Below are 25576 nucleotides of genomic sequence, written 5' to 3' on the forward strand. Positions count from 1 at the left end.
CTGCAAAACTTTTTTAATAAGCTAAGAAACAAAGTTTTTCTCTTAACATCCAAGTCATTCCTTGAGCCTACTTTTCAATAATAACCGTGCAAAAAAATAAAAAAACATTCACCCAGGAGTGTAAAATCACAACCACAAGCAGCATCCTGTAACAGTTTCCTCCTTTCTCCCTACTGTTCCATAATCCATGTCTTGTGACACCGTTATAATTATTTGTCGGTAGCCCCCACCCCACCCCCACCCACCCTGCTAAAGCAGCGCAAATGTTGGGCCCTTTTCACTGTATTAACCTACAGACCCCATTAGCAGAGCAGGGCTACAAAGACAGATGTTCGTATTTTGTCTGTGCGTCTTTTAGAGTTAACATAAAACAGCTCTGGTCCATCCTCCCCTCGCTGCTGCAGACTTCTGAAATCTTTCACTGGAGTTGCGTTCCGCATGTGATCAAATAGTTATGATGTTCCTAATGGCCACGACTTATAGGAGATATTGCAAATGTCTTATTTAAGAGGCGTACTTCTGGCCAGCGTTATGAGACAGGAACTGACACTAAAACCGTGCTCAGGGATGGCACGTCGCGTACTGTGCTGCTTGTGAGATAAAGCTTCTATAGGAACTCATGGTCATTAGAGAAGAGGGTTCACCTTAACAAAAATAGGGGAGAACAATATAAATGAGATTGCAAGTTTGCTCTTCAAAGAAACATTTTTAAAGATATGGTAATTGTTTTTTGTTTCAAGTGATTTTTTTGTACAATTTTAACCATGAATATCTTTGCTTACCCCATATCAGAAAAGTAGTCCTCTTCCATGCTAGTTTGACGATGGATAGTCACTTAGGTGTCTGACTTCATGGCAGTGGGGCTTGAACAGTATTCTCATTTAAAATGCAGATCCTATTTGGGCAACCTGGGGATTTTTTGAAACAGTGTCTAGTTATAGGTGAAGTGAAGACACAGGAACAAATACTCTGATTGGCCAGAGCTGTTGTCCAATCTGAACAGATTCATGGCCACACTCAAATTGACCATTAACTGTGGCCAAAATACACCACTTAATATCTCTGCATTCAATTATCTGCAATTGTAGGATCTTCGATCCAGAAATAAATGTTTTGTTTCAGGACCTAGATTCAGGTTCATCGCTAGCATCAGAAAAGGGCCTGTCTCAACTTGTCATTCACTGATTTCATTGATTGCATCAATATTTGGATAAATGTCTTCTAGTGTGGGGAGACTTGAAAGAAAAATCATCTTATTAAATTAGCTGTAAATTATGCAGATTGTTAGTAGGGTTAGTAGGGTTGGTCAATGAGGTGACAATAATTCTGAGTTGATGAAAATGCGAGTAGCTCAGAAATAGACCAATCCATTGAAGCAACTACTGCTTTGAATTGGTCCACTTCTAAGCTGCATCAATTTGCATAAGGTTAACATAAAATTTATACCAACTCAAAATTAATAGCATCTCTAATTCATAGTCCAAAATGATGAAAGATTTAAACTGAACCTATAATTTAAATTGTGTGGTAAGTATATCAGATTATGAGCAGAACAATATCGTTGAAAGTCACTACATAGTAAAGTTTGAGCATTGTCTAGGACTGAAGCAAAAGATTTCAGATGGTCCATAAAGTTTATGGTTAATCCAAGGCTGGACAAATACCAGGAACCAAGTGTTTAATGCTCAGTAAAAAAAAAACAGCCTGTGGCCCAACCCTTGAGGTTTAATGTAGGATTTTTTTCAATGGAGCTGCCTCCTCAAAATTTCCTACTGGCTCCAGGATTGGGCAAATTGGTTTCTGAGTTTTATATCCATTTGTCCTCCTCTGGCTTATATCTTGGGCCGTACATTGGTAGGGGGTTGTTACCAAATCACTGTCAGCAACAGATATGCTTTATGAAAGCAATAAAAAAAAAAAAACGAGTAGATGTTTTACCAAAATGTAGAACCTCTCATGGCTTCAACCAGGTAGCATCGATTCCATTCGTATTTCTTGAAAGTTGTGTCCATCGTAGTAGAATTTTTGTCTAGCTCGTAGTTGTGTAGTGGTGTGTGTTTTTGTCCAGTGCGTCTTTTTGACTGTCTGACTGAATCACTTCTTGTTTTTTTCCCTTGCTCGAAAAAGGAGGACTTACATTACACATTGACACAGAAGTGCAGGACCTATCCCTTCTCCCAGAGCAGCTGACAAGTATTTGTATGAGGACAGACTCACAGAATAGTAGGTCCTTTTCCCAATATACCCTTCTTTCATTCTTTTTATTATTTTTTTTTGTAATCACAATCGCCTCCTGTTATGACAATTCCTTTTAAATGTTTGCGTTGGTTATCATAACTGTTATAAATCTTTTTGTAATTAGAGCTACAAGATTGACGTCCCCGAGGAAGCATTAATTGTTTTATCATGTCAGTATCTGTCTTCCAATCTATAAATATATGCGCTGCATTTTTTTCTCTTTCTCTCTCTCTCTACCAGTTTCTCCTAAATGAGCACTGTTTTTTTTTATTTTATTTTTGCTTTTTTTTTTTTTGCAAATTTCAAAGCAAGAAGACTATTTAAGTCTGTTAGGAGTGATGATGTACCTCTGTGGAACTTACATGCAAGCTGTGAGATCATTACATGCAATAACTCACAAGCAGGGCAGACCCATTGCGGAGCATTCAAGTGCATGGGTCCCATATGTTGGCCATAATTCCTGCATTTCCTAGTCTTCTCTGCAGGATTTTAGCTCATATTTCAGATATCACTTCCCAATTTTGCACACAAATCAAAGTGACATGAAAGTGTTACATTTTTTTTTTTTTTAATGTTTTTATATATGTATTTATTTACTTTACTCTCTCTATTGTTTTTTTTTTTTTTAGCTACCTTATTTTGCTGATTTTAATGTTGCTATTTTTTTCAAGTCCCTAACTCAGTTGTCCTGCTATATATAAAAATCATTACCACAGGTGCAGGCAAAAAATGTAAACTGAGGGGACACCAAACAGGCCATTCATTGTGAGATTCATGCTCGTTGCAAGTTTACAAAATCAATTAATTGGTAAACAGATGATCTAATTTATGCCCAATCTTTTTTTTTTTTTTTTTTTACAAAGACAATTATAAAATTACAATGATAAAAACACACAGTTACTGTATTTGTGTGCTGTGCAACAATCAACATGCGGGGGAAACAAAACAATTGCTCGAAAAAAAAAATCATCATTCATCTACATTATAATTGCTTCTTTTCCACATCTACGGGGCGGTTAATTAAAATTGTGATTAAATGTGGTCTCGCTGCCTAAGATGTCTTGCCCAAAACAGGTGGTACAGAATTTAAAAGTAAAAAAAAAAATGTAATTAGCATTGGAGATTGAGAAATTGCCTGTAAGAATCAGTGTTAATTTCAGTCAGTGATGAGGTAATTTATAAATGAATTCAGCAGAGGATGTAAAAATAAATGCACAACCGCCACCCCGCCCCTCCTCGCTGTTCTCAGCATGCAGGTGAAAATGTTTGCAAAATATTGAGGTAATTTGAAAATAGTTCCCAATGTTCTGGATTTTTCTGTCAGGCCTAGACTCAAGAGTGCAGAGCATCTAAGCTGTCATAGTTAGGCTGTGAGCTATTTGCATCATTTAAAGAGAACCAGTCACAGTTGGGCAATTGTAATGAGCTGGATCTCCACTCCAAAACTGATCTCACGGGCATGTTTTACCATCCTGGGACTTTGTCCTTTTATTAAAACTTGTATTTTTGAGACACCAACTTCAGTCTATTGTCCTGTCTGAACTCTGTGTTTTTAACTGAAGACATTCTGTTTCAGCTAAGAACGCATTTAGTTTGTTTTTCATGCAGTTACCGTTGATATGTGACAGCTGTATGAATGTTTGTTTTAACAGTGACAAGCTCAGGCATCTGATAAGAAACCTCTCAACTTGACAAGCAGCGCTACATGTCAAACCCAGTCGCCAACTGCACCTCAGTGATAAAACTTTATCATGATAACAATTAAGAGTGGCTATGCAGACTATTACAAATGCCCAGCAGCTTACAGGTTACTGTTGTCACATGATGGAAAGAAATGGTGACTCACTGGTTGCCATGGTTCACGACACTGTACACATGGTTAATGTGCTATGCACTGCCAACACTGGTTAGACAGAATTTACACAAGTAGCTCTGCTATCAAAACTAACCAGTCAAATTATTACTCTCATACTTGTAGGGTAGATGACAAAATAAAAGAAAAAATACCGGTAGTTTGGTTGTTAGCAATAACACAGTTATTTTAGAATGTTTGATAAAGGAAGTCCATTGCCTCTTATTTTGAATAGAGCCTGAAAGAAAAATGTCTGTGCTACCACAAATAACTAAACAAGTTCTTTAATACACTCAACTGGTGACAGTAAACAAATGTAAAGCCTGAATCTGATTGCATGGACTATACTGCAAATTGTATTCCATAACCAATCAAATTTCTAGGTGAGGTCACCGATTGTTCAGTTCTGATTGGTAGCTGAGGTTCATTTGAACATGTTCTTGATTTTTCCGTATAAGCTTGACCATGTCTTTGCAATTGTTTTAATTTGAACAGTTTTGCATTGAAAGGTATTTTTAAATCATTGTTCTGAGCTCGCCGTGTTCATTAATATGCTCTACATGTCTACTCTCTGATTTTGTTTGTTCATGTGATAGTGAGGCTATATTCCATTTTACATCTATTCAGTTAGCACAAATTACAGAGAGTTATGTTTGTTTTGCATGGATATTGTTTGCGTGATATCATCAGTTGACATCATTACTTTGGTTGAAATCAATGGACATTTGTCTTTCTTTCATCCGATCTATGTAACATCACAGCTTCAGCTTTAGGATAAATGTACTCTTATTCCTACTCAAGAACTTAAGATGTCAGATCATTTTTCTCCAACCATGATTTATACTAGATCCAGATGATCCATAGCATAAAGCAGGTTATCTCTGAGCCAGTTATTTAGGCATAGTGATTAGAGCTAGTAATAACATACTACATATCTGCTTTAAAAGGAAGTATGTACTGGTTAGAGAACTTGATTAATTTAAATTTTCTGAGAAGAGTAGTGTAGTGTTATGACTAGTAATAACGTTTGCTTGGTTTTGAGGTGAAGTTTAGGGTTAGGCAATAGGCATTAGGATTGGGAAAAGTGTGACTATTAGTTCTTATACTTATGAGAAAGTTAGGGGTAAGGATAAAATAAAAAGTTAGTGTTTTGGGTTGTTTGGAAAATGGGAGAGGGCCAAGCTAGTTAAGAATTATGGTTAATATTAAGTAGGAATGGGGCTATTTAGGGTTATTAGTGGCAAAAGGTTAGTTCTAAGCATGTTTGGGTTCTAGGTACGTTAGAAAAATTAGGGTGGTGTTAAAATGTCTTGGCCTTGGTGTCTCTCCATGTCCAGAAGAATGGCATGCTCTCAAACAAGTGGGAATCATATTGGATTGACCAAACCTGCAAACTGAAGAGTTGATTTACTCAGTGAAATTGAACCTTTACCAGTTCTCTAAATGCTTCTCTAAAGAGCTCTGCTCTGCTGTTCACTGGCTTCAGCTTACTGAAAAAGAACTTCAAATTAGAATGCTCTTCAGTGAAAATCGGGCATAGTGAATTTCAATTACTTAGTGCTGATTGCAGAAGTCCTAAATATGTGGTGGGATCATGGGCCTTGAGGACCAAGCTGCACATCGATAAGATACTTTAGAGAGGGGTTAAGGGTTAGTAGAGAATTTCAGGGCAATAGTTCTCAGTCACACTGGTAGTCACAGTGTGGCCTAAAACTTAAATTCTTTCACATAGTCCTGTAGTACAATTTTAAAGACTATGGGCACTGTCCTTCAGGGTATTTAATATCATCCTTGCAAAGTCCAGGCTCTACAGAGGAAGCCGTCTCTACTTGAGGAAGCCATCATGCAGCATCAGTATATGGAACCACCAGATTTTTGTGCGGTGGAGTGGAAGGAAACAAAATGTCCCTCAAAATATTACAAAGCCAGTAAGTAGAGGGCTTTTTTGGTTTCCTGTTATCTCTGGTGGCTCTCCATAACCTTACTGGGCTTCCAGTATGCCATCTTAGCAGCAACTGAGATATTTTACAGCCTAACTCTAGGAAATGTCTTTACTTTAGTATTAAATAACATAGAAAAGTATTACAAAAGTTTTGGGATTTATTATTGATGTCTGCATCTCCACTGCAGAGATTTTCACTCACGTAATGTCCTTCTAGTCGTCCTAGAGATAGGAAATAAAAGTCAACAATTAGGAGTTGTTGAGGATTGCAAACATGCTTCAAAAATGTTATAGTTTTAACAGTCTTTGTCACTCTTGGAGTTGCTTCTCCACTTCCTGCCTAGACAGGAAGTAAGGAAAAAGCAAAGAAGTGGTTACAGGGAAGCAAAAAGAGCCCTTAAAATATTCCCGCCCCATCCAAAATTATTTAAAACTGAAATTAATTTGCTTCCTGGAGTTGGGCTTTAAAGACAGAAACTTGCCGTTTACTGAAGGATGCTAGATTACACTTTTATGATTGCGGCCAAGGATTAATAGCCAGATACTTATGGAAAGCCAAAGAAAGCCCATCTTTCTTGGAATGGGGGAAGGGCCGCTACAATAGAGGACTTTTCTGAGAAGCCATAGCATTGGCAGTTATCAGTTTTAACTTACATGCAGAGGTTACATGAAGAGCAATACCGTCTCCGTTTCGTAAGGCGACCCAGGAGACAGTCTTCCAGTTTGAAAACAATCCCCAACATCTGGGAAATGCTCTGTTTGTTTATGCGTACATAATGCTAGCCTGATCGCCTGGGAACGGAGGCAAATGGGAAAAGTATGCATGGATTTCACAGGTAAAAGGATTACGTGGGCACATAATTGATCCATTTGGAGGAAGGAGGAAAAAAAATGACTGCTCAGAAGATGTCTCGGCTTTGGAGATAGAGTTTATGAAATAGGCATCTGTAAATTCAAAGGAATCAATATGTCAATTTTATTAAAGCGCAGGACCAGCTGGACATTAAAAGAACATTTTTTTTCCTTAAATTGCAGCTGCACTTACAGCTGCATTGCATAGCTCATTACAAAGGCTTAGATTTGTGTTAAAATGTGCGGTCTTTGTTCTCGCTGTGCATCGCTTGTACATCTGTGGAAACCAAAAGCAAAGGGTAGAATAGACGAGAAAAAAAAAATTATCCCGCAAATCAGTGGCATTAATGTGTGGCTGGGACTGAGACGTACCAACGTCGTATAATCATGGATCCTTTTCATTAAGCCGGAGTGAAGTCTGCCCCTGACAGATGTGGAGGTACAACTCTCGTCCTGTACGTCTTATATTTAAGTCAACCCTTTCATTCCCATTACCCATAAGAAACCAATCATCTCCTTCTCTCTCTCTCTCTCTCTGTTGATGCCTCCATTGGTGATATCATAAAGCATAATGGTATTTTGTTCTAATAATGAGTTTTTTCTTTTTTTCCTTAAAGTCATATCAATGAGCGAGTAACGATCTTATCCCACACCCTCTATCTGAATGTGTATTTGAAAAAACTGATTGTTTGATGTTGGAACTTTAATGTTCAACGTCATCCAGTTCGTCTTTATGAGCGAGTCGGTAGCCATCTTGGGTTATGTTATTCAAAGAAATGTTATGGCTCTTTTCGGCACCACCCCTAACACACATATATATATATACATCTCTGTTCTAATTGACAATTCTATAAATTGTATGTAGCCTCCTACATCTGGGATGTTTTATACTTTTTCATCATTTCACCCAGATGCAAATTTAATGATCTTGTATTAATCTTAAAGTCTGAAAGTATATACATGACCACAAAATATAATTTACCATGGGGGATCCCAACCAGGTTCATACTGTGGCACCAGATGGGTTGGGTCTCTTCTGACCTTGTAAAAAGAATAAGGATGAACGTGAAGCTAAATATGCTGCAGCATATCGTGTTGCTAGTGTTCTTCTGAAGGATGCGATTTGTTTGATCATCTGACTGAATCAGAACTTTACAAATCTCAGCTGTAATCAGCTGATCAAACCCAGGGGCGTAACTAGAGGGGAGCAGCCCCTGCAACTGCAGGAGCGCCAGAGCTGTTGGGGGCCCTCTACTACTAATCTGCTCTTCCTCCAATACAGGAGACCTTGCTCCCAATCAGGTGTTTTTGTGGCTACACTGGTTATGTGTGTGAAGATATTGATGGCCATACTTGTTTCATGACCTCTGTAAGATGGGCCCTCCAGCCCAGAAGGTCACCAAGGTAAGGGGAACCTTGAACCTTGGGGGGCCTTTCATTTCAAAGTTCTGCAGGGGGAGCCTGTGAGTTGTAGTTACGCCACTGATTAAACCGATTACGAGTTACTCCATGGGTTCTGGTAAACATAAACAATACTATTAATGTTTTAGTACAAATTAACTAAATAGTTGCAAAACTGGGTCACCCAAAAGGAAACCGATACAATGGCATGTTAGGAAACCTTGTCCTTATTCAGCGGTGAAGTTGATTATAACATCAAACCCTCAAACAAACTGGTCATTTCCAACAATTACCCTCTGAACAAACTGGACAATCTTCAAAAAGGGCGTCGTTCTGAAATATATATATATGAAAAAAATATATATATATTACAATTGGTGAATCCAGACGACGGAAAGACTAATTTTAAATAGATAAAAGGAGTGGAAGTACCTTTACTTACCTCCTAGAAAGACATAATTAAAATTAAAACAAGCAGCAAAAATGTATTCAGCCCATTTCGTGGATGATTCTTCCTCTTCTCCAAGAATCAAGTGCAATTGTAGAGATGATATAGAGTAAGAGCACTCAGTCACTATACAGCATGTATAACATATAATAATATATGTTATGTATAACATATATATAATATAGCATGTATGTATACAGCATGTACAAGGGCATTTTGACAAACTCTGTTTGTGATCTCCCTTGTAAAACAACAACGGTATGCCGCATTCAGAAGCAATGCGAGCCATAGCCAGTTGGCATAACACAGCCTTTATATACAGCAGTTTTTGGACAGATTGCAAACTCTAATGAAAACAATATAGCACATTATTGTATATTAGCCTGGCCAGAAACATACTCTATAACTACAGATACACTTTAAAGAGAGTCTGTTAGCAGGGCCGGCGCTACCATAGAGGCAAAGGTGGCAGCTGCCCCAGGGCCCCAGAGCTTGTAGGGCCCCCCAGTGGCTACAAGAGGAAAAAAAATTCAAATTGACCTTATAGTTTTTGAGAAAATCGATTTTAAAGTTTCAAAGGAAAAAAAAATACACATTTAAAAACCCGCTGACTTTAACGGGTAATAGCAAATCCACCTTAAATGCTAGAAACCCTAAATTGGCAGGATATGTTAAGGAGATCATTGGGAATAAGAGTAAAAAACAATTTTTCAAAAAGACCTTATAGTTTTTGAGAAAATCGATTTTAAAGTTTCGAAGGAAAAAAGTATACTTTTAAATGCGGTAAATGTCACTTTTAGTACCTAACGGTAGTGTAATTTTACATGTATCAAAAGAAAGAGCAATACATTTCCTGACGGGGTTTCCAGGGGTCTATACGCAGCCGCAGCGCTTTGGTCAGGGATCGCTATACAGCCGCAATATGGCTGTATGAAGATCCCTGGCATTTTTTTCCTATTTTCCCAATTTTTTTATGTTTAGAGTGTGGGAATTTTTTACAAAAAAATTATGTGGGGTCCTCCCTCCTGAAACTTTTTAACCCCTTGTCCCCCATGCAGGCTGGGGTAGCCAGAATGTGGAGCTCCGACCGATTGGGGCTTCACACCCTGACTATACTGGCTGCAAAAAAGGTCCCCTAATGCCAATTTTTGCTCCGGGGTATCTGTTGGGGGGCTCCCAGGTTTATTTTGCCCTGGGGCCCCATTGTTGCTTAAACCGGCCCTGTCTGTTAGTTGGGACTATTCTGGTGCTGCTTTTGATATATTTTGTTTTTTATATATATACTTGTATGTTTCTTTGGAAAAGTAATAGAGGGATGATTTTTTACGCTCTGTCTGCTTGTCCAAGTTTATGAACCTCTGCAGAAGGAAGATGTAGCAGTTGGCAAAAGTTGTGGGAACTCTTGATGTTCTTGTTTAGAAGTGATCCCTCCTGGTTTTACGGGGACTATAGACAGTCTCCAGTGGTTTGAAGAAGGGAAGATTTCAAAAAACCACAGGAATTAACAAGGCTGTTTTGGGCACATCCACCAGGGTGCTAGGTTTCCTAGTACAAACTCCAAGAGCTAAAACTCGAAAACCTCTCCTTAGACACTGCGGTTAGCTCTGCCTTTAGTGCAGACTCTGGCCAGAGAGTCTCGAGTACTCGAGTACTGTATAAGCAGCAGTCTATCTGCCATCCCTCAATATCTCACATTCACCGCTCTGAGTTTTACTGGGTAAAAAAAATAAGTACCGTAATCACTACTATCACTACTACAACTACTAATAGATATAATAGCATTTATACAAAATAAAATGTATCTTGTTAAGAACAGAAAACAGCTTTGGATATAATTCAGAGGTGACTTATTTAATGCAGTAAATTAAAATATTCCCCAAGGTGTATCAGTTTGTGCAAATCATAAAAAAAAAACTCAAATTCTAAAGATGGTTTAAAAATGTGTGTCCCTTGTAACAAAAAAAGTTGCATTAGTTATATTAGTACTATGTATTTACGTAGTGCTGACAAGACATCTTCTGCAGCACTTTACAGAATACATAGTCATGTCACGGACTGTCCTCAGAAAAGCTTATAAACTTATCCTTACCATAGTCAGTGGGCTTATCAATTTGGGATTGGGAGGGTGCCTATACAAATAAGGTGAGAACGTACAAACTCCATGCAGACAGTGTCCTGCTGAGATACAGTACCATGTGAGCCACTATGATGCTGGGAGCGTACATAGCAGTCCAGTCTAGCCTATCCTGTGTGGTGACATCATGACTCTCTGCTCAACCCAGAAGCATTTGAGGGGTGTGTGAGAGACCAGGCTTGAAGTGTTTAACAATGGCAAAAGAAAAAGTGGTCTTCTATCTGCTACCTGTGGTGAAGGAAGGAAGGGGGGGAGGGGGGGAGTTAAGATACCTTTGCACATTGCCCAGATATTGTATTATCCAGATGATATCCATATTTGAAAGCATTTTAGGTCTGCTGCTCAGCTGTTTAACTGACGTGGCGCTTGACTGTAGACTGTTGTATATATAAATATATAGGAAGCACTAAAATGCCAAGGTGATCATTTGCTGAGCATATGATTTGTGTTTTTTTGTGAATTCTTTCTTTTTAACATTTTGGAGAAGTCTAAGAAAAAGGAAGGTGAATAATTAACTGAACAGTTCCAGTCATACACAGTCAGCACGTTTATCACAATGAAGAAGTTTCTCTATAACGCAATCTTGACAGTACTAAAGCATATTATGCTGTGCTGTTTCAGGAGTTCAAAATTAGTATGGGGCCAGTAAAAATTAAGTTCATCCAAAACACTTCGTTGGCTTACCTATGCAAGGTCCATAACTCCAAATATCGCCGCTAGTGGAGCAATAGAACAGGCAGGCAGCTAGCATTTTAGGAGGACCTATCAGCAATGGCCGCCTCCACATTTGTTCAAGATACAGTTTTAAACCTAAACTCCACATACATATGATTTTATAGTCGTGCATCAACACTCAACTTGACTATGCATGTTAGCTGTAATGTCAAATAGATCACATTTGAAGTTGCTGGTCAGGAGCCCAGGTCCCAGCCATTTCCAGCCGCATAGACATGCTCCAAGTCCATGCGTGCCGTTGAATTAAAACACTGTACTATAGACCTGAAGGAGCGGGCAGGTCCCACGAAACGCATTGTTCTTTCTGGCGTCTATCTAAATAAAATTAACTTCTATTTACCGTACCTTCAGTCTGAGGTGAGACTGTTCCATTATCCGCTCAGAATTGATTGCATACAACCTCTGGGGCACCTCCTCCCAATTTGTGTATTTTCAGCTGCATAGACTTCCATAGCTGCCGGCTGTGCTCTACTGGTATAGCCCAGCTTGTGCCCCGCCTCCTCACAGCCAGAACTGCATGATATTAAAAAGCCAGGCAGCATTGGCACTGCTGTCAACTCCGTCAGGTCTGGGGACCAGACTTCTGAAAACAGGAATCTCAGGAGGTACAAAGTAGGCATGAGCGTCCGAATTCCGTGGAACTCCGATTTCAGATAGGAAATTGGCTTTCTGTGGCAGAAATCACAATTCCACGAGAAATACCAAGACTCGGATACTTTAGGCCTATCACAAGAGTGGGGAGCATTATGCCAATCCGAAGATGCAGAAGATTACCATGGAAATGCAGATTCCACATAATAGTATACATCTGCAAAAAAAGTAGCGAATTCCACAAAATAGAAAAGAAAAAATATATAACAGCAGAGTCCCGGCGGGGATCGCCTGATGCCGAATACATGTGCTTGTCGGCTGCTTGAGCAACTGGCCGAAAAAGCACAAACCTCCCCCCAAATACTCTCCGAGCCTCCAGCGATGTCTTGTAGTCTCCCTGCAGCTCCTGGTGGCTCTCCAGTGTCCTCCACGCATGTCACCTGACCTGCATTCTGTGCACGGTGCGGGAAAGCCGCTAGGAGCTGCGGCGAGACTACAAGACATCGCCAGAGGCTCGGTGAGTATATTAAATGCCTCCAAAACCCCTAAAAAAAGCTCCCCTTATCCATCAGGCATGCCGGTTAGTTGAGACTTCCAGTTGCCTGAATTACAGGGACTCTGCTGTATATATATTTTTAAAATGAAATAACTTTATTAACAAAAATAACATTCCGCGGTAAGACACTTCTCGGAAAGCGGAAATCAGTGGTAATCGGAAATTCAGCATTTCTGAGCCATCCCTAGTACAAATAAACATTCTGTTTAATGAACTATGAGAAGTTCTATGTAGAACTGTGCTGTAGCTGGATGTTAACCGTTCCAACCAATAGAGAGTTTAAAAAAAAAAAAAAAAAAGAAAACTCACAAGTGTAGCCCAGACCTTATAGAAATGCATGTGACTGCAGTCTCTACGCGACGGGATTAGCATCCAGTTATTATGGTAATGCCAGCGCTGAGTGCTTTACTACGCTGTTTAAACCAACTTCTCCTGAGCCTCTGTTGATATTTTTTGCTTGCTGTGTGGCTGCCACTGAGTGACATCAGCTGTCACGCTAAGCAGGTGTTCCTGTGTAAACTAACGGGCCCTGTTTGTGTTCCGCCATCCCTACTCCCGCTTGCCCACAAGGGCAGAGTGATTAAGAATCTGATACATTTTTTTTTTTTTTTGAAAGGAAACGGATGGGTGCCCTAGCAGAACATAATTACACCACTCTCACATCCACGGATCAGCGCTGCAGACTGAGGTTGGGGAACAGCAGAAATTAATAATATATAATGGCGTCGTTCTCATCGAAAGAAGAAGTAAAAGAGAGAGATTTCTGCTGATGGGTATTTTTTTCTTTTTTCCCCTCTGAATACGGAAGGAAAAAAAAATATCAAGAGGGGAGAGGATCACTTTTGCCCAAACTCCTTCCAGACTTTTGTTTCAAAACTACAGGATTGTGATTAGATTGGTGGAAGGGGGTGGTTCAGAACAAGGTCAGACCAATGGCGTAGCAACAATCAATGGGGCCCCCCAGTGGAACTTTTATGGGGCCCCCCAGTGTCCACACCCTTCCCTTGCCTCCCCTTGGTCCCCGTCACAACCTTGGGGCCCATCTCACAAAGGGTCATACAACAAGTGTGGCCATCATGATCTTCACACCCATAACAAGTGTAGCCACAAAAACACCTGATCTGAAGTATAGTCCCCTGTATAGGAGGAAGGGAAGGTTAGTAGTTGGGGTCTACCAAAGCTCTGGGCCCCCCTGCAATTGTAGTGGCTGTCCCCTCTAGGTATGTCCCTGGGTCAGACCTTCTCCCAGATGAATTGTGTGCTAAATGAGAACTTTGTGAACAGTCATTGGACTGGACAATCAATAAGAATAAAACTTGTAATATAGTCTATTTAAATTGTCCTTTAAAGAGAACCCGAGGTGGGGTACTGACAATGAAATCCACATACAGAGGCTGGGTCTGCCTATACTGCCCAGCCTCTGTTGCTATCCCAAGCTACCCTAAGTTCCCCCTGCGCTCTGCTATCCCCCATAAATCACAGCCGTGCTGTGCGGGCTGTGTTTACCTCTGTACTGTCAGTCTCGGCTGCTCCCCTGCCTCCTCCATAGCTCGGGTCCCACCCGCGTCCTTTCCCTCCAATCAGCGGGGAGGGAAGGGACGCGGGCGGGGACCAGAGCTATGCAGGAGGTGGGGGGAGTGGCGAGACTGACAGTACAAGGTAAACACAGCCCGCTGCGACACACTGCATGTCGACAGCGCGGCTGTGATTTATGAGGGATAGCAGAGCACAGGGGAAACTTAGGGGGGATCTGGATAGCAAAAGAGGCTGGGCTGTATAGGTAGACCCAGCCTCTGTGTGCAGCTAGCATTGTCAGAACCCCACCTCGGGTTCTCTTTAAAAGTTACCAGGTGTAGAATTTAAAAGTGAACATGAAGTGAACCCAGATTTGGGATAAAAAATGAGTTACTTACCTAAGTAGAGAAAAGCATCTGGATAGTCCAGAGGCATCCCCCATCGCCTTTCCTGTCCCCGGCACCACCAGTTTGTAAGTTAAAGCAACAAAACGCCATGGAGGCCCCAGAGGCAGGAAGTGAATGTAAATCACTCCAGTGGGGGCACAGACAACAATTACAACCTTTAAAGGTTTTAAACCCCTTTCCATAGTTAAAAAAAAAATAAACAAAAAAATCCTGGTGTTTGGCCATCTGAGTAATTAACAGAGTAACAGAAACAGAGCATGTGCAAAAATGACATAATAGGAGGCTACCTACATGTGTAAATTAGCAGGAGAGACTGTATCTAGCTCCTGAGTTTCTCTGTTGGTCAATGAAGCCATCAATCACATTGCTGGACCAACAGGAATGGTTAAATTATCAAATGGGGAGGGGCTTGCTCTCCACACAATGGGACTCACTACCAACACTCTTAGAAACAATAGTAATTTGCTTATTATTCTATTGGTTACGGGTATAAAACAAATCATTGTGCAGTTCTCATTGAAGGTAACCTCTAATAATGTATTTTACCATTATATGCTTAATTTCTACTGCCCATGTTTATCCTTTAAGGATGACAACCAGTCAGACATCCTCCATTGAAACCTTTAAATGGTACTTCTTATTACCTTTTCAGTTCACTTGCCTCAAATGGACTGATTTTGATATGCTGAATATGGCATTTTTTTTTTTTAATGTTCATTAAAAACTAACAGGGCTTCCCGTGAAATACTACAATATAAAACAGAACGTACATTAATAACGCTGTGATCTATGTAGAGCGCGCTGCGCATTGAATGCCTTCTTCCGAGGAAAATTTCTTCTCCGTGGAGTGTGAGGGTTCCGTCTCTGGTGTAACAGGAGATCATTTCCATATGCAAAACCTGTAGGGGATCGCATTTAACCCTTGCAGGGCAGTCCCGCTTGGCGTGATGCGCTTTGCCAGCGTAAAAATGAAAGGGGTGACAAAAATTCTCCTTTTCCCCAACAGAAGTGCTATAATTTGTAATTATCCCAGTCGAGCTGCCAGAGGGCCTACTCTAGACTGCAACTTGTTGCTGATCCATCTGTTGAACGAGAGAAGAAGACGCGCTCTGCCTTCCTCCGGGCGTCACTTTTATCCCCTAGAAATACATCACTTGATAAATGACATGTTTTTGTCACTTTCGTTTTGCAGTCGTTTGAGCAAAAAATATGTTTCCGAGGACAAAATGTATATTTTCATTTTCCAGCAGCGAGCTTTGTTGTGCGGATCTTTTTGTGCCGTCTTTGGACATCCTGTCGGTATCGGCAGTGGAAAAGCATTCAAAATCTTGCAACTTTATTGCAGCAAGCCATTCAGTTACGATGGTCAGGGAGATATTTATAGCCCATGGTTTGGTTTTTTTAAGGTTTCTCTAAGAACTTTGTTTTAAATGAAATAAATATAAAAGTTTTTCAAAAAAACAAAACAAAAAACAAACCTGCTGTTTTTGCAAAATAAAAAAAGGAAACAGCTCTTGCAGCAATTCAAAGCACCTCATCCCCTTCTCAGCAGTCTCTAGCTTCCTGCTTGGTTCCTTCCTTGCTTCTTCCAGTCAATCTGGAGCCACAATAGGCTGTATTAGTAGAGATTGCTCCTCCCCTTTCATGCCCATGTGACTAGGAGAGATTTTTAAGGCTCACAAGGTGTGAGCAAGCAGTTATCTGTCTTTGGCGCCCCCTCTCTGTAACCATGGTGGATCTCGGTGTTAGGGGGCACCAACGAAAATGAAGATAGGACACAAGGCAGGAAGAACTCGGAGTGCACCAGCTGGAGAAGTGAGGGCCCTCTGCTGTGGTTTTCCTCTGTAGGGGCCACATTGGTTGCCATTAACTTGGGGGGTGGCAGAGACAGCATGGAAAGGGGGAGAGAGACCTGGCCCCGGTGTCATAACTTTCTGTGCTCCACCTCTGATAATGCTGCTGGGCAGCCACTACTGTACTAGGGCCCTGGGGAGCACTTTTAGCTTAGGGGAGAAACGCCACAAGCCGCCCCGGTACCACAAACCGGCTCCAGGTGTAGAATATTTTTTCCCTGGTTCCTGTTCTCTAAACCTAGGTGCATCTTATGGTCAGGTGCGTCTTATGGAGCCAAAAATACGGCAACCCATACTAACACCCATAGTCACCACAGTAAACTGCTTTATTTTTGTGACTCTTCCCTGGTAGGGGCAGCCATATTGTTTCTCTCCAAGAAACTAGCATCACCTGCATGGCATGTGTGTTTTTGTTTTGTTTTTTGCCTAGACAAAGTCTCCTGACGGAGGTCCCAGGGTAGGTTTTTTTTATTTTTTTTTTTTCTGGCCAAACCTGGAAAAAATATATTGTCGGTGTTCTTTGTTATATAATATAAAGGCAACTTATATAAGCAAACTTGGAAGGATTGTTAATCAGTACCCTTTAAAGCAGGCCTGAACTCAGAACTTCCTTTCTGCACTAAAAGATAAACAACTGTATAATAACCTACATAGGCATAGGTAACATAGGGTTAACATCCTGCGTTTACAAATAAACTGCTCTGCCAAGGCAGTCAGCTGACACAGCTGAGAGATCAAATTACATTAGTGATCAGTCACAGATGAGGAGGGATTAGACAGGCTAACATTTCTTAATACATACATTTCTTTCTGTCCTGTGCAAGAGTTTAGGTCCACTTTAAAAAAAAGAAGTCCCTACGGTTTCAGACATAGTAAGCTACACGGGTGTAAGTCAAATGAAGATAGTCCGATCTCGCTGACCTAGATGAGCGCACACTCCACGCTTACAAAGTGTTCCTCTCCTTACGTTTAATGCACTTGACACTGCGTCGTGCTCCAGATAAAAACTAATTCATTAATTGAATGCTTATTGATTTCACATGAAAAAAAAGTCCATATTATTTAATAACACAAATCTAAAAGCTGGCAGTGGAGAGGTCTTATTATCAGATGATTTTATTTTATTACCTAGTTGTGTTGGCAGGATTATGATATCGCTACCTCCTCGTTCTCTCTCCTTCAGACAAGACAGTAACGCTTAATGTCTTATCGCCACTCCGTGCGGGAAAGTTGTGAGAGATCTGATTTGTTTCTGCGCTGATTGTGTTCAAGGGAACAACTGAAACATCAGGCCTGATTTAGTAAAGGATAAGGATGGAATTGTAATCCATTATTTCAGAAATCTGAGGACACCCCTCCTCCTCCTCCCCCCCCCCCCCCACACACACACAGGCTGGTTTATGTTTATAAATATTCCCCCATTCTTTCTTCTCATTTGTTCTAAGCATTACTTACCTATTGGTGATGGGAATACCATATCTGTGATCATAACCTGCGTGCAGAGTCGGGCCAAGGCAGAGGCAAGAGAGGCTCCAGCCTTAGGGCGCAGTGTAGGAGGGGGCACACAACTCACTCAACAATCATTCCCCTACAGTGTTTGAAACAGAGAGGAATAAGAAAAGGGAATACATGGCAGTGACTGCAAGCCAGATAACTAGAGATTAAGGTGTTGGAGGGGTTGGGTTCACTGGGGCGCCTCTTAGTAATAGCAATCAGTGTGTGACGGCTGGGGTGGGAGGGATGGAGGGGCGCACTTTGGTGTCTCAGCCTTAGGTGCTGGAGGACCTTGTCCCGGCTCTGCCTACATCATGACAGGTCTGATCCAGACATTTGGATTACAGATGCACTATTCAGGCAGATAGGCAGATGGTTAATCACAGATATGGAATCAAGAGCACAGATAGGTGAGTTATGTTAATGCTAGGGAGTTTCTAAGGGTAGAGATAATGGTAGGGTATTCTGACAGTAGTAACAGCAGCACTCCACTATATGAATGCCGAGGCATTGGGGCTACTGGTCACACCCTCGATTCTCAGCAGAGGCAGTCATTTGTGACCACCTAGGCCGAGTTTCATCTATCGTGTATATGGAGCTTTAGTCTTCGGTGCCAAGGTCAGGTAAAGGTATCATGGCAGGATGGGTATAACAATGGCTGAAGAGATACCTTACAATTATAGATCATTTCAACATTTATGGAAAGAGTCAAGCTTAGGTAATAGTTTTAGTTACGACCAGGCACTTTGGAGAGTAAACGTTCAGGTCAAGGACAAGACTAAGGTTGGGGGTTTAGAGCAGTGTTTCTAAAACCTGTCCTTGTGACTCCCCAACGGTGCATGTTTTGCAGGCAACCTCGCCAATGCAAAGGTGGGGTAATTAGTGTCTCAGCTAGGTGGATTCCATGTTGCTGAGACACTGATTAACCCACCTGTGCATAGACGAGGTTGCCTGCAAAACATGCACTATTGGGGGGTGAAGAGGACAAGTTTTAGAAACACTGGTTTACAGTAATTTTAGGCACCAGTCTAATTAACAAAAATTTGAAAAAAAAAAATCAAAAATTATAATAAAGCTGTATTTTTTAAGGAGGCAACCAGGATCATGTGATTGGTTCAGCCCTGAGTTAGACAATGATGCTAAAAGTAAGAGTAGGAAATCTTTCCCATATAAGAAACAGCCAGACTGAAATCTACCCTGATTACGTAACTCTAGGCTACCAGCTAGAATTTACTTGAATGAAAATGGCTGGGCCACTTCTTTCTTTCCTGTTGCCTTTACATTAATATTAAATCCTGTCTCCCATTGCTCGTTAATTTCACATCACCTTGATCTTCATCAAGCCTGCCCCCGAATTGTCCACGTAGCCCTCTTATAAGCCTTTATTATATCTAAAGCGGTTTTAAGTAACTAGGAACCTCGGCGAGGTGGCCTCACACGCTTCACTCAAAGATTAAATGCTCCTCTTCCCTTTTAGATATAATTACATATTTCAAACGGCAAAGTAGATTCATTCACTAACGCAAAGCGGCTCAGGGATATATCTCCTTACAGATTATTCCTCTGTCTTTACTGGATAATAATTCCTAATACCTGATTCATTTGCATTGTATGAGGACTTCTTCCTCTCGTCTCTTGGCTGGTACTTGTCTCTTCTTTGAAAGATTAATTTCATGCCAAGCTGTTGAACATACCTGAGAAGCGTTGGGAAGCCTGTGTGATCCACGTTCCATGAACAAAACCAAGATGGTCAATAAGATGCAAACAAATGCCAGGTGTAGGGAAGTTTAATGCTAATTGTACTACAAACACTGGTGGAGGCGCCCTTGATGATATACTACAATGAAATATTATGTAAATGAGAAGTGTAATGTCTTACCTTCTCAGAAGAACAAACCATTAGTAATGGAAAAGATATATTTATTCAAACAACGCGTTTCACAGGTCTTGGCCTGCTTCCTCAGGTTAATACAACTGCCTGCAATCTTTCGGTCACACCTCCACCAGTGATTCTAGTATAGCTTATAGCTCAAGGGGTTTTTAGTTATGAGGACCTTGGTGTCCTGAGAACTTATCCAGGAGAGCGACTGACCAGCACCTGAACCAACAGACCTGGAACACGGAGACGGTTATATTCCCACAGGCTCAGACGGTGGTTGCAAGTTTTTGCAACCCACCCTTGTGAGTATATTACTCACACAAGTGTCCTTCCATATATCTCCTTGTCCAGTGATGCTGCACCATTGGGATCCTGGTCTCTCTCATTCCACAGATACTTGGAGGTTACGAGTATCCATCAAGGATGGACGCTCTTTTCACTAATGCTAATTGTTGTATTCAATTGGGACAATCAAAATGGCATTTGATTGTGCAAATTTCAAGCTACGTACAATTAGCCATTAATTTCTATGTAGGTTGAAGTTATTCGCATCGTAATAGTCATCTCTAGAATGTGGCGTTTGCTCTTGTTTGGTCATTGAGTGAGCTATTCAGCATTATTTAAAATAGTATCTCAACTGAAATAATGATTTATTTCAATATAAAAGTACGCTATGATTTCCCTTTATGTAGAAAAAAAGCCCGATTTATTGAAACTTGGCAACTTACTGTGGAACAAAAGCCAAAACATTAAGTTATGAAGAAAGCCGTGAAGATCTGAAATGTAAAGTTTTTCATTCTCTTTTGGGCTCCCCGCCGAAGAGATGCTCTCACTTCCTGAAAACGCCGCAGGAAGTGAAGGAATTTCTCCAATAGGTATACAAACAGAAGTAAATAAAAACTGTCAGAGGTTCCAGCTGTTTCCAAGAACTAGAAGTAGGGTTGGCTGAGGTTCTATGTTTAAGTTTACTTGGACAACTGTGACTGTAAAAAATACATTCTAACTCTTAGAGGGAAGGCACAAGAGAGAGAGAGAGAGATCTTCACAAATATTTTAGGGCAAAGACACCTCCGCCACGTTTCCACTCATAGCCCTTATTATTATTATTAGTATTTATTAGATTTATATAGCGCCAACATATTACGCAGCACTGTACAATAAATAGGATTACAGACAATGATAATCACGCCTCCAGTCACCACTCCAGCAAAACACCAATGGTGACACACCCACCATACCTCAAGCCACACCCACACAGCCTCAAGTCACAACTGCATTGCACCTCTAGTGACAGTCCTGACATAGGTCTATTCGCATCCTCTCCACACCTCCAGTGGCACACGGCCACACATTCTGTCACACCTCCAGTAACATCTCTGTCACATGTCCAGATAAAATCCTCACACCTCCAATCACACCATAAAGACTATATTTTCATATGACATTGTGCCTTCTTCCATCACTAATCATCAAGCATTTTATATATATTTATATTACCCTTCAGGAGTACCTTGGTTCTGTTCTGTTATAGAGCTACACAGAGATTACGTTTTAGTGTTTTTTGTGTGTGTGTTTTTACACGCCAGTGTCCACTGTCTGGTGTACAGGACGCACTCTCTCGCTTCTTATGAGGTCACCTCAAGCGTTGACGGGCAGGACAATCTGCTGAATCAAGAGGGCGATTGTGAATGGTGCCAGTCAGTCGCAATTAGAGCCAGGAGCGGGTGAGCCCCCTAACTAGAGCATCGCTGCTAGCCGACTTCATACAAATCACCTCACCTGAAACTAATTGTCACAACAGAGATCTTATGCAAATGAGCCCCGGGGTTAGCGTGGGAAAAGGAACATACTGTCGCAAATATAGGTGACCTGCTGGGCGGGGGGTCCGTTGCTGGGGTAATCTTTGTTCGTCTGGTCGAACAAAAAGGTCCCCATTGTTGAAATTAAAGGAGAGGAGAAGAAAGTTTGAAAGGATATAATTTTACTTCACACTCCTGCGACTCTCCCTAAGCCGGGGCGGCGGGCCTCAGACATGTGTTAGTCTGTCACAAAGCTTCTTGTAAGCAATGGATTGAGTTAGACTCAGGACTTCCACGTCTGTGTTCAGTCAATCTCCTATTTAGCCTCTGTGACCCCCTTCCTTGGCTTCTCCCCACCTGAACTGCACAGGCCTGCTAAGCCTGGCTCCAGTGACCTCTGCTAAATCACCAGCAGTTTCCAGTCCTGACCCCATTTTTTTTTTTTTTTACTGCAGACAAGCTTTATTTACAGTGCTAAGGAGAGAATATGTCAGAATTACCTCCAGTAGTGAATCAGTAATAATAATGTCAACTTTCATTTTCTTCCCATTTAAGTGGGATGGTGATTTACGACTTGTCTGGGGATACGGAGCAGGCAGCTCTTAAACGTGAGCTGATCTAGTGTACCACGTGGCCCCGCTATGCTCCGCAGATGGAGCAGGATGCAGTGGGGTTTGTTACCCCCCTCCTTTTTTCTTTTCTTTAGTTGGCTATTAAACGATAACGTTGAGAATCTTGTAAAGTCAGTAGAAGGGATTTATTTAAAGGGATGCAGTGAAGGTGACATGCCAAAATGGGGGCAAAGAAAACTCGAGAGGCATTCCAGATCAACCAATCAGAACTTTTTTTTTCATTTAAATCCAGGTACACACCATCAATTTTGATTGGCCAATGATATGCCAATTTCAACACGTCATGTCAACAGACTTTGAATACTATGAACAGATTGTGAAGATAAACTCTCTCCACTACATAGAGGTGGTAACATTGCTAAGTGATTGGACAATCAAAATTGAAGGTGCTTTCAATTATGCTTGGCCAATCCCTAACCAATTTTACCATCTCCATGTAGCATGAGAGTCAACAGATATTGAATGTTATGAGCAGATTGTGTAGGTAACCCCTCATGCTACATAGAGGTGGTAACATTTTAAAATTGGTCAGTGATTGGCTAAAGCCTTGTACACACATCCAATTTAGATTGACCAATGATTGGCCAATTTTACCACCTCCATGTAGTACAAGGGCTGATATATTTTGAATACTATGAAAAGATTGTGTAGGCAAACTCTCTTATTTCATGGAAGTAGTAAAAATTGGTCAGTCTTGGGCCAATCAAAATTGGGTGTTTGTATGCACCCTTATGGTACATATACACTGGCGGCTATGGTCGTTTGAAACAGCAGCTTACCGATCGGTCTGCCGACAATCGGGTAAAGAACTTTACCAAACGATCATTAAGTACGACAACGAACGAACGATATCAGCACGATGAGAAAATCCAACAGGACGGATCGTATCGAGCGACAATCGTTACAAAACTATAGTGTGTACAGTTCTCTGCCGAGCACGATCGTTACAAGAGCCAATGCGCCTGCGTTGGATTTTGGCCAGCTTCCTTACTGCTTGTGTAGCGCGGTCTGTAAAGATTGTTACATTACAAATTTCAAATAAACTTTGTTTGCAAGTTAACGATCATATATTTGTATCTATTGTAACCCCATGTTTGTGTTGTTTTTAATTTTATATAAATATGTACGGAACATTTCCCTCTGATCGTTCTTTTCTGCGAGAACAATCGTTAAAATGTGTATGATGATCGCTGCATCCCATCGTTGCATTCCAATCATTCCAATATTGTTCGTCTGATAACTATCGTTGCTTGTAAATGATCGATATTGCACGTGTGTACGTACCATTAGCTTGCACCAGTTTTCTCCCACATTCCCAAAATGAAATGTGTTAAATGTGTTAACTGTGTTAATTTTATTTAAATCAGTATTATTAACAGCATTCAATCGGAAAAAAAGGGATCTTTTGCAGCTTGAATATGGCTACTGCTTAGTCGTGTAGTATCAGTCATATTTCCCATCTTCATATGTTTGAGAAACTGAGAAATTTTTGGTTGGTTGTAAAAGCGTTACAAGTTACATTAGAAAGTAGCGGTGACACGCAATACAGAACCTTGAAATGGCTGTGGTTGTACTGGAGGAACCAAAGAGACGATGGCTATCTGTGTAGAGGTGAGGCTGAGGATTGCACCTCTGCTGAGATGTCACAGGCTGAAGCCACATTTAACACAACTTTAGTCTGCCCTCTTGTCTACTTCAGGTTGTGGTGAGATGTGTGAAGATGTATATGTTGAAGAGCCAAAAAGTTTCTTGGTCAAAGTTTATTATGATGCAATGGAGATGTCTAACAGCGAACGCTCCAAACTCATCTCAAAAGGGTCTTCAACTTCATGGTCACCTCACCATCTGGCCAGACAGTCCTTAGAGCCGAAAGCACTTCTGAGTCACCTCAGCTGCGATCAGTGCTGTCACCAACTCCTCCCAACAACCATGCCACATCCCAAGAACCCCTATACCGCCAAACCCCCTGCTGCATTGCCACAACCACACACTCCTCATCAGTATACTGGGGGAGAGTCATGGCTAAAAGTGCCATGCCTCTCCTCCAATCAGTGCAAGGGAAGGGATTGAGTGGAAAGAGTGCCATACCCCACCCACTATGGAAGACTAGGTCACTGCTCCATAAGCCCACCATTTATTAGCTTTTCCTACAGAATGTAGGTCTGGCTCTGGACATTTGGCCTGTCCAGAGGGGGCTCATGTAGGGTGAGGACCCATGTAGGTAAGTCTAGAGGTGGTGGGTTGGAGGACCTGTTCTGTATTAAGTATATGGGCTGCAAAGGAGTAAGCGAAGAAACTGAAACTCTCTTTGAGAAATGTCAATAAAATAAAACAAGGGTGGTTTGGGGTGAGCTTAAGATATAGAAAGTAGCACAGATTTTGCCTTTTGGTCTTGTTTAAACACTGCCCTTTGCACTTCGAAGATGTATCCGCAACAAAGGAATTCACCCGTTAGCTCGTCCGTTACAGGAAGTGATGTAACACACCCAGAAATCCACGTAAAGCTCTTCAGAGTGTGACAGAACTCCCCAAAAAATAAGAACAGCAACAAAGCTAATTTAAACAATATTATTCCTCTGAAATCATATGGATTTAATCATCTGCAGCGAAAAGACACGGCTCCCCGAAGCAGATCATTCTGTTCTAGAGATATATCAGGCCTCTAATCTCAGCCTTCCCGAATAAAAAGTGGCATTTTTTTTTACACAGAACAAAGTTCAAACCATGTCACAGGCGAGGGGAGATATCGGAAAATAAGTCCATCTATGAGGCGCCTTCTAATCACCACCACCCCTCTCCCCCCTCCTCTCTCCAACTTTTTTCTTCCTTTTTCCCTCTCTATCTCTTTTGTCCCCTTTCCACTGTCTGAAATAATTTTCACAAATAAGAGACATTTCGCAGTGGGTCTGAAATCCCGAGCCTTCACTCATCAAACTTTAATCGAAACTGCATTTTAGTTTTTGAATAAAGAACACTTAAAAAATTTAGATGCAAATTATTTTACATTATTCATGCTCTAAGTGTCCTTGTAGATTTAAACACTTCTGAGGCCACCTTGATTCCAGTCATTACCTAGACTCGCACTGTTCCGTCATGAATAAGGTATTCTGTACAAGAGGAAGATGCGCCCAGTGAGCTTTTAAAAGTGGCTTTACACCGAACTTGTGTATTGCTTCACGTGCATGACTGATTCGAACATGCGTCGCAATCTGTCTCAGGTGGAAAATCTTCCCTTTGCCTTCGTGAAG

At 41.1% G+C, this 25576-nt stretch overlaps 1 protein-coding gene across 5 annotated transcripts in view; it reads left to right on the plus strand.

Moving 5' to 3' along the window:
- ZEB2 (zinc finger E-box binding homeobox 2) overlaps positions 1-25576 on the plus strand; it is a 209097-nt gene that overhangs the window by 39058 nt on the left and 144463 nt on the right. For 3 of the 5 annotated variants that reach the window (XM_068245859.1, XM_068245861.1, XM_068245860.1), the window contains one exon: positions 2128-2223. The exons of the other annotated variants lie outside the window; for them this stretch is intronic. In XM_068245859.1, the coding sequence (XP_068101960.1) occupies positions 2128-2223 (96 nt within the window). The remainder of the gene's footprint in view (positions 1-2127; positions 2224-25576) is intronic. 5 annotated transcript variants of the gene reach the window in all.

The sequence above is a fragment of the Hyperolius riggenbachi genome, chromosome 7 (genome assembly GCF_040937935.1).
Source record: "Hyperolius riggenbachi isolate aHypRig1 chromosome 7, aHypRig1.pri, whole genome shotgun sequence".
Lineage (NCBI taxonomy): Eukaryota > Metazoa > Chordata > Amphibia > Anura > Hyperoliidae > Hyperolius > Hyperolius riggenbachi.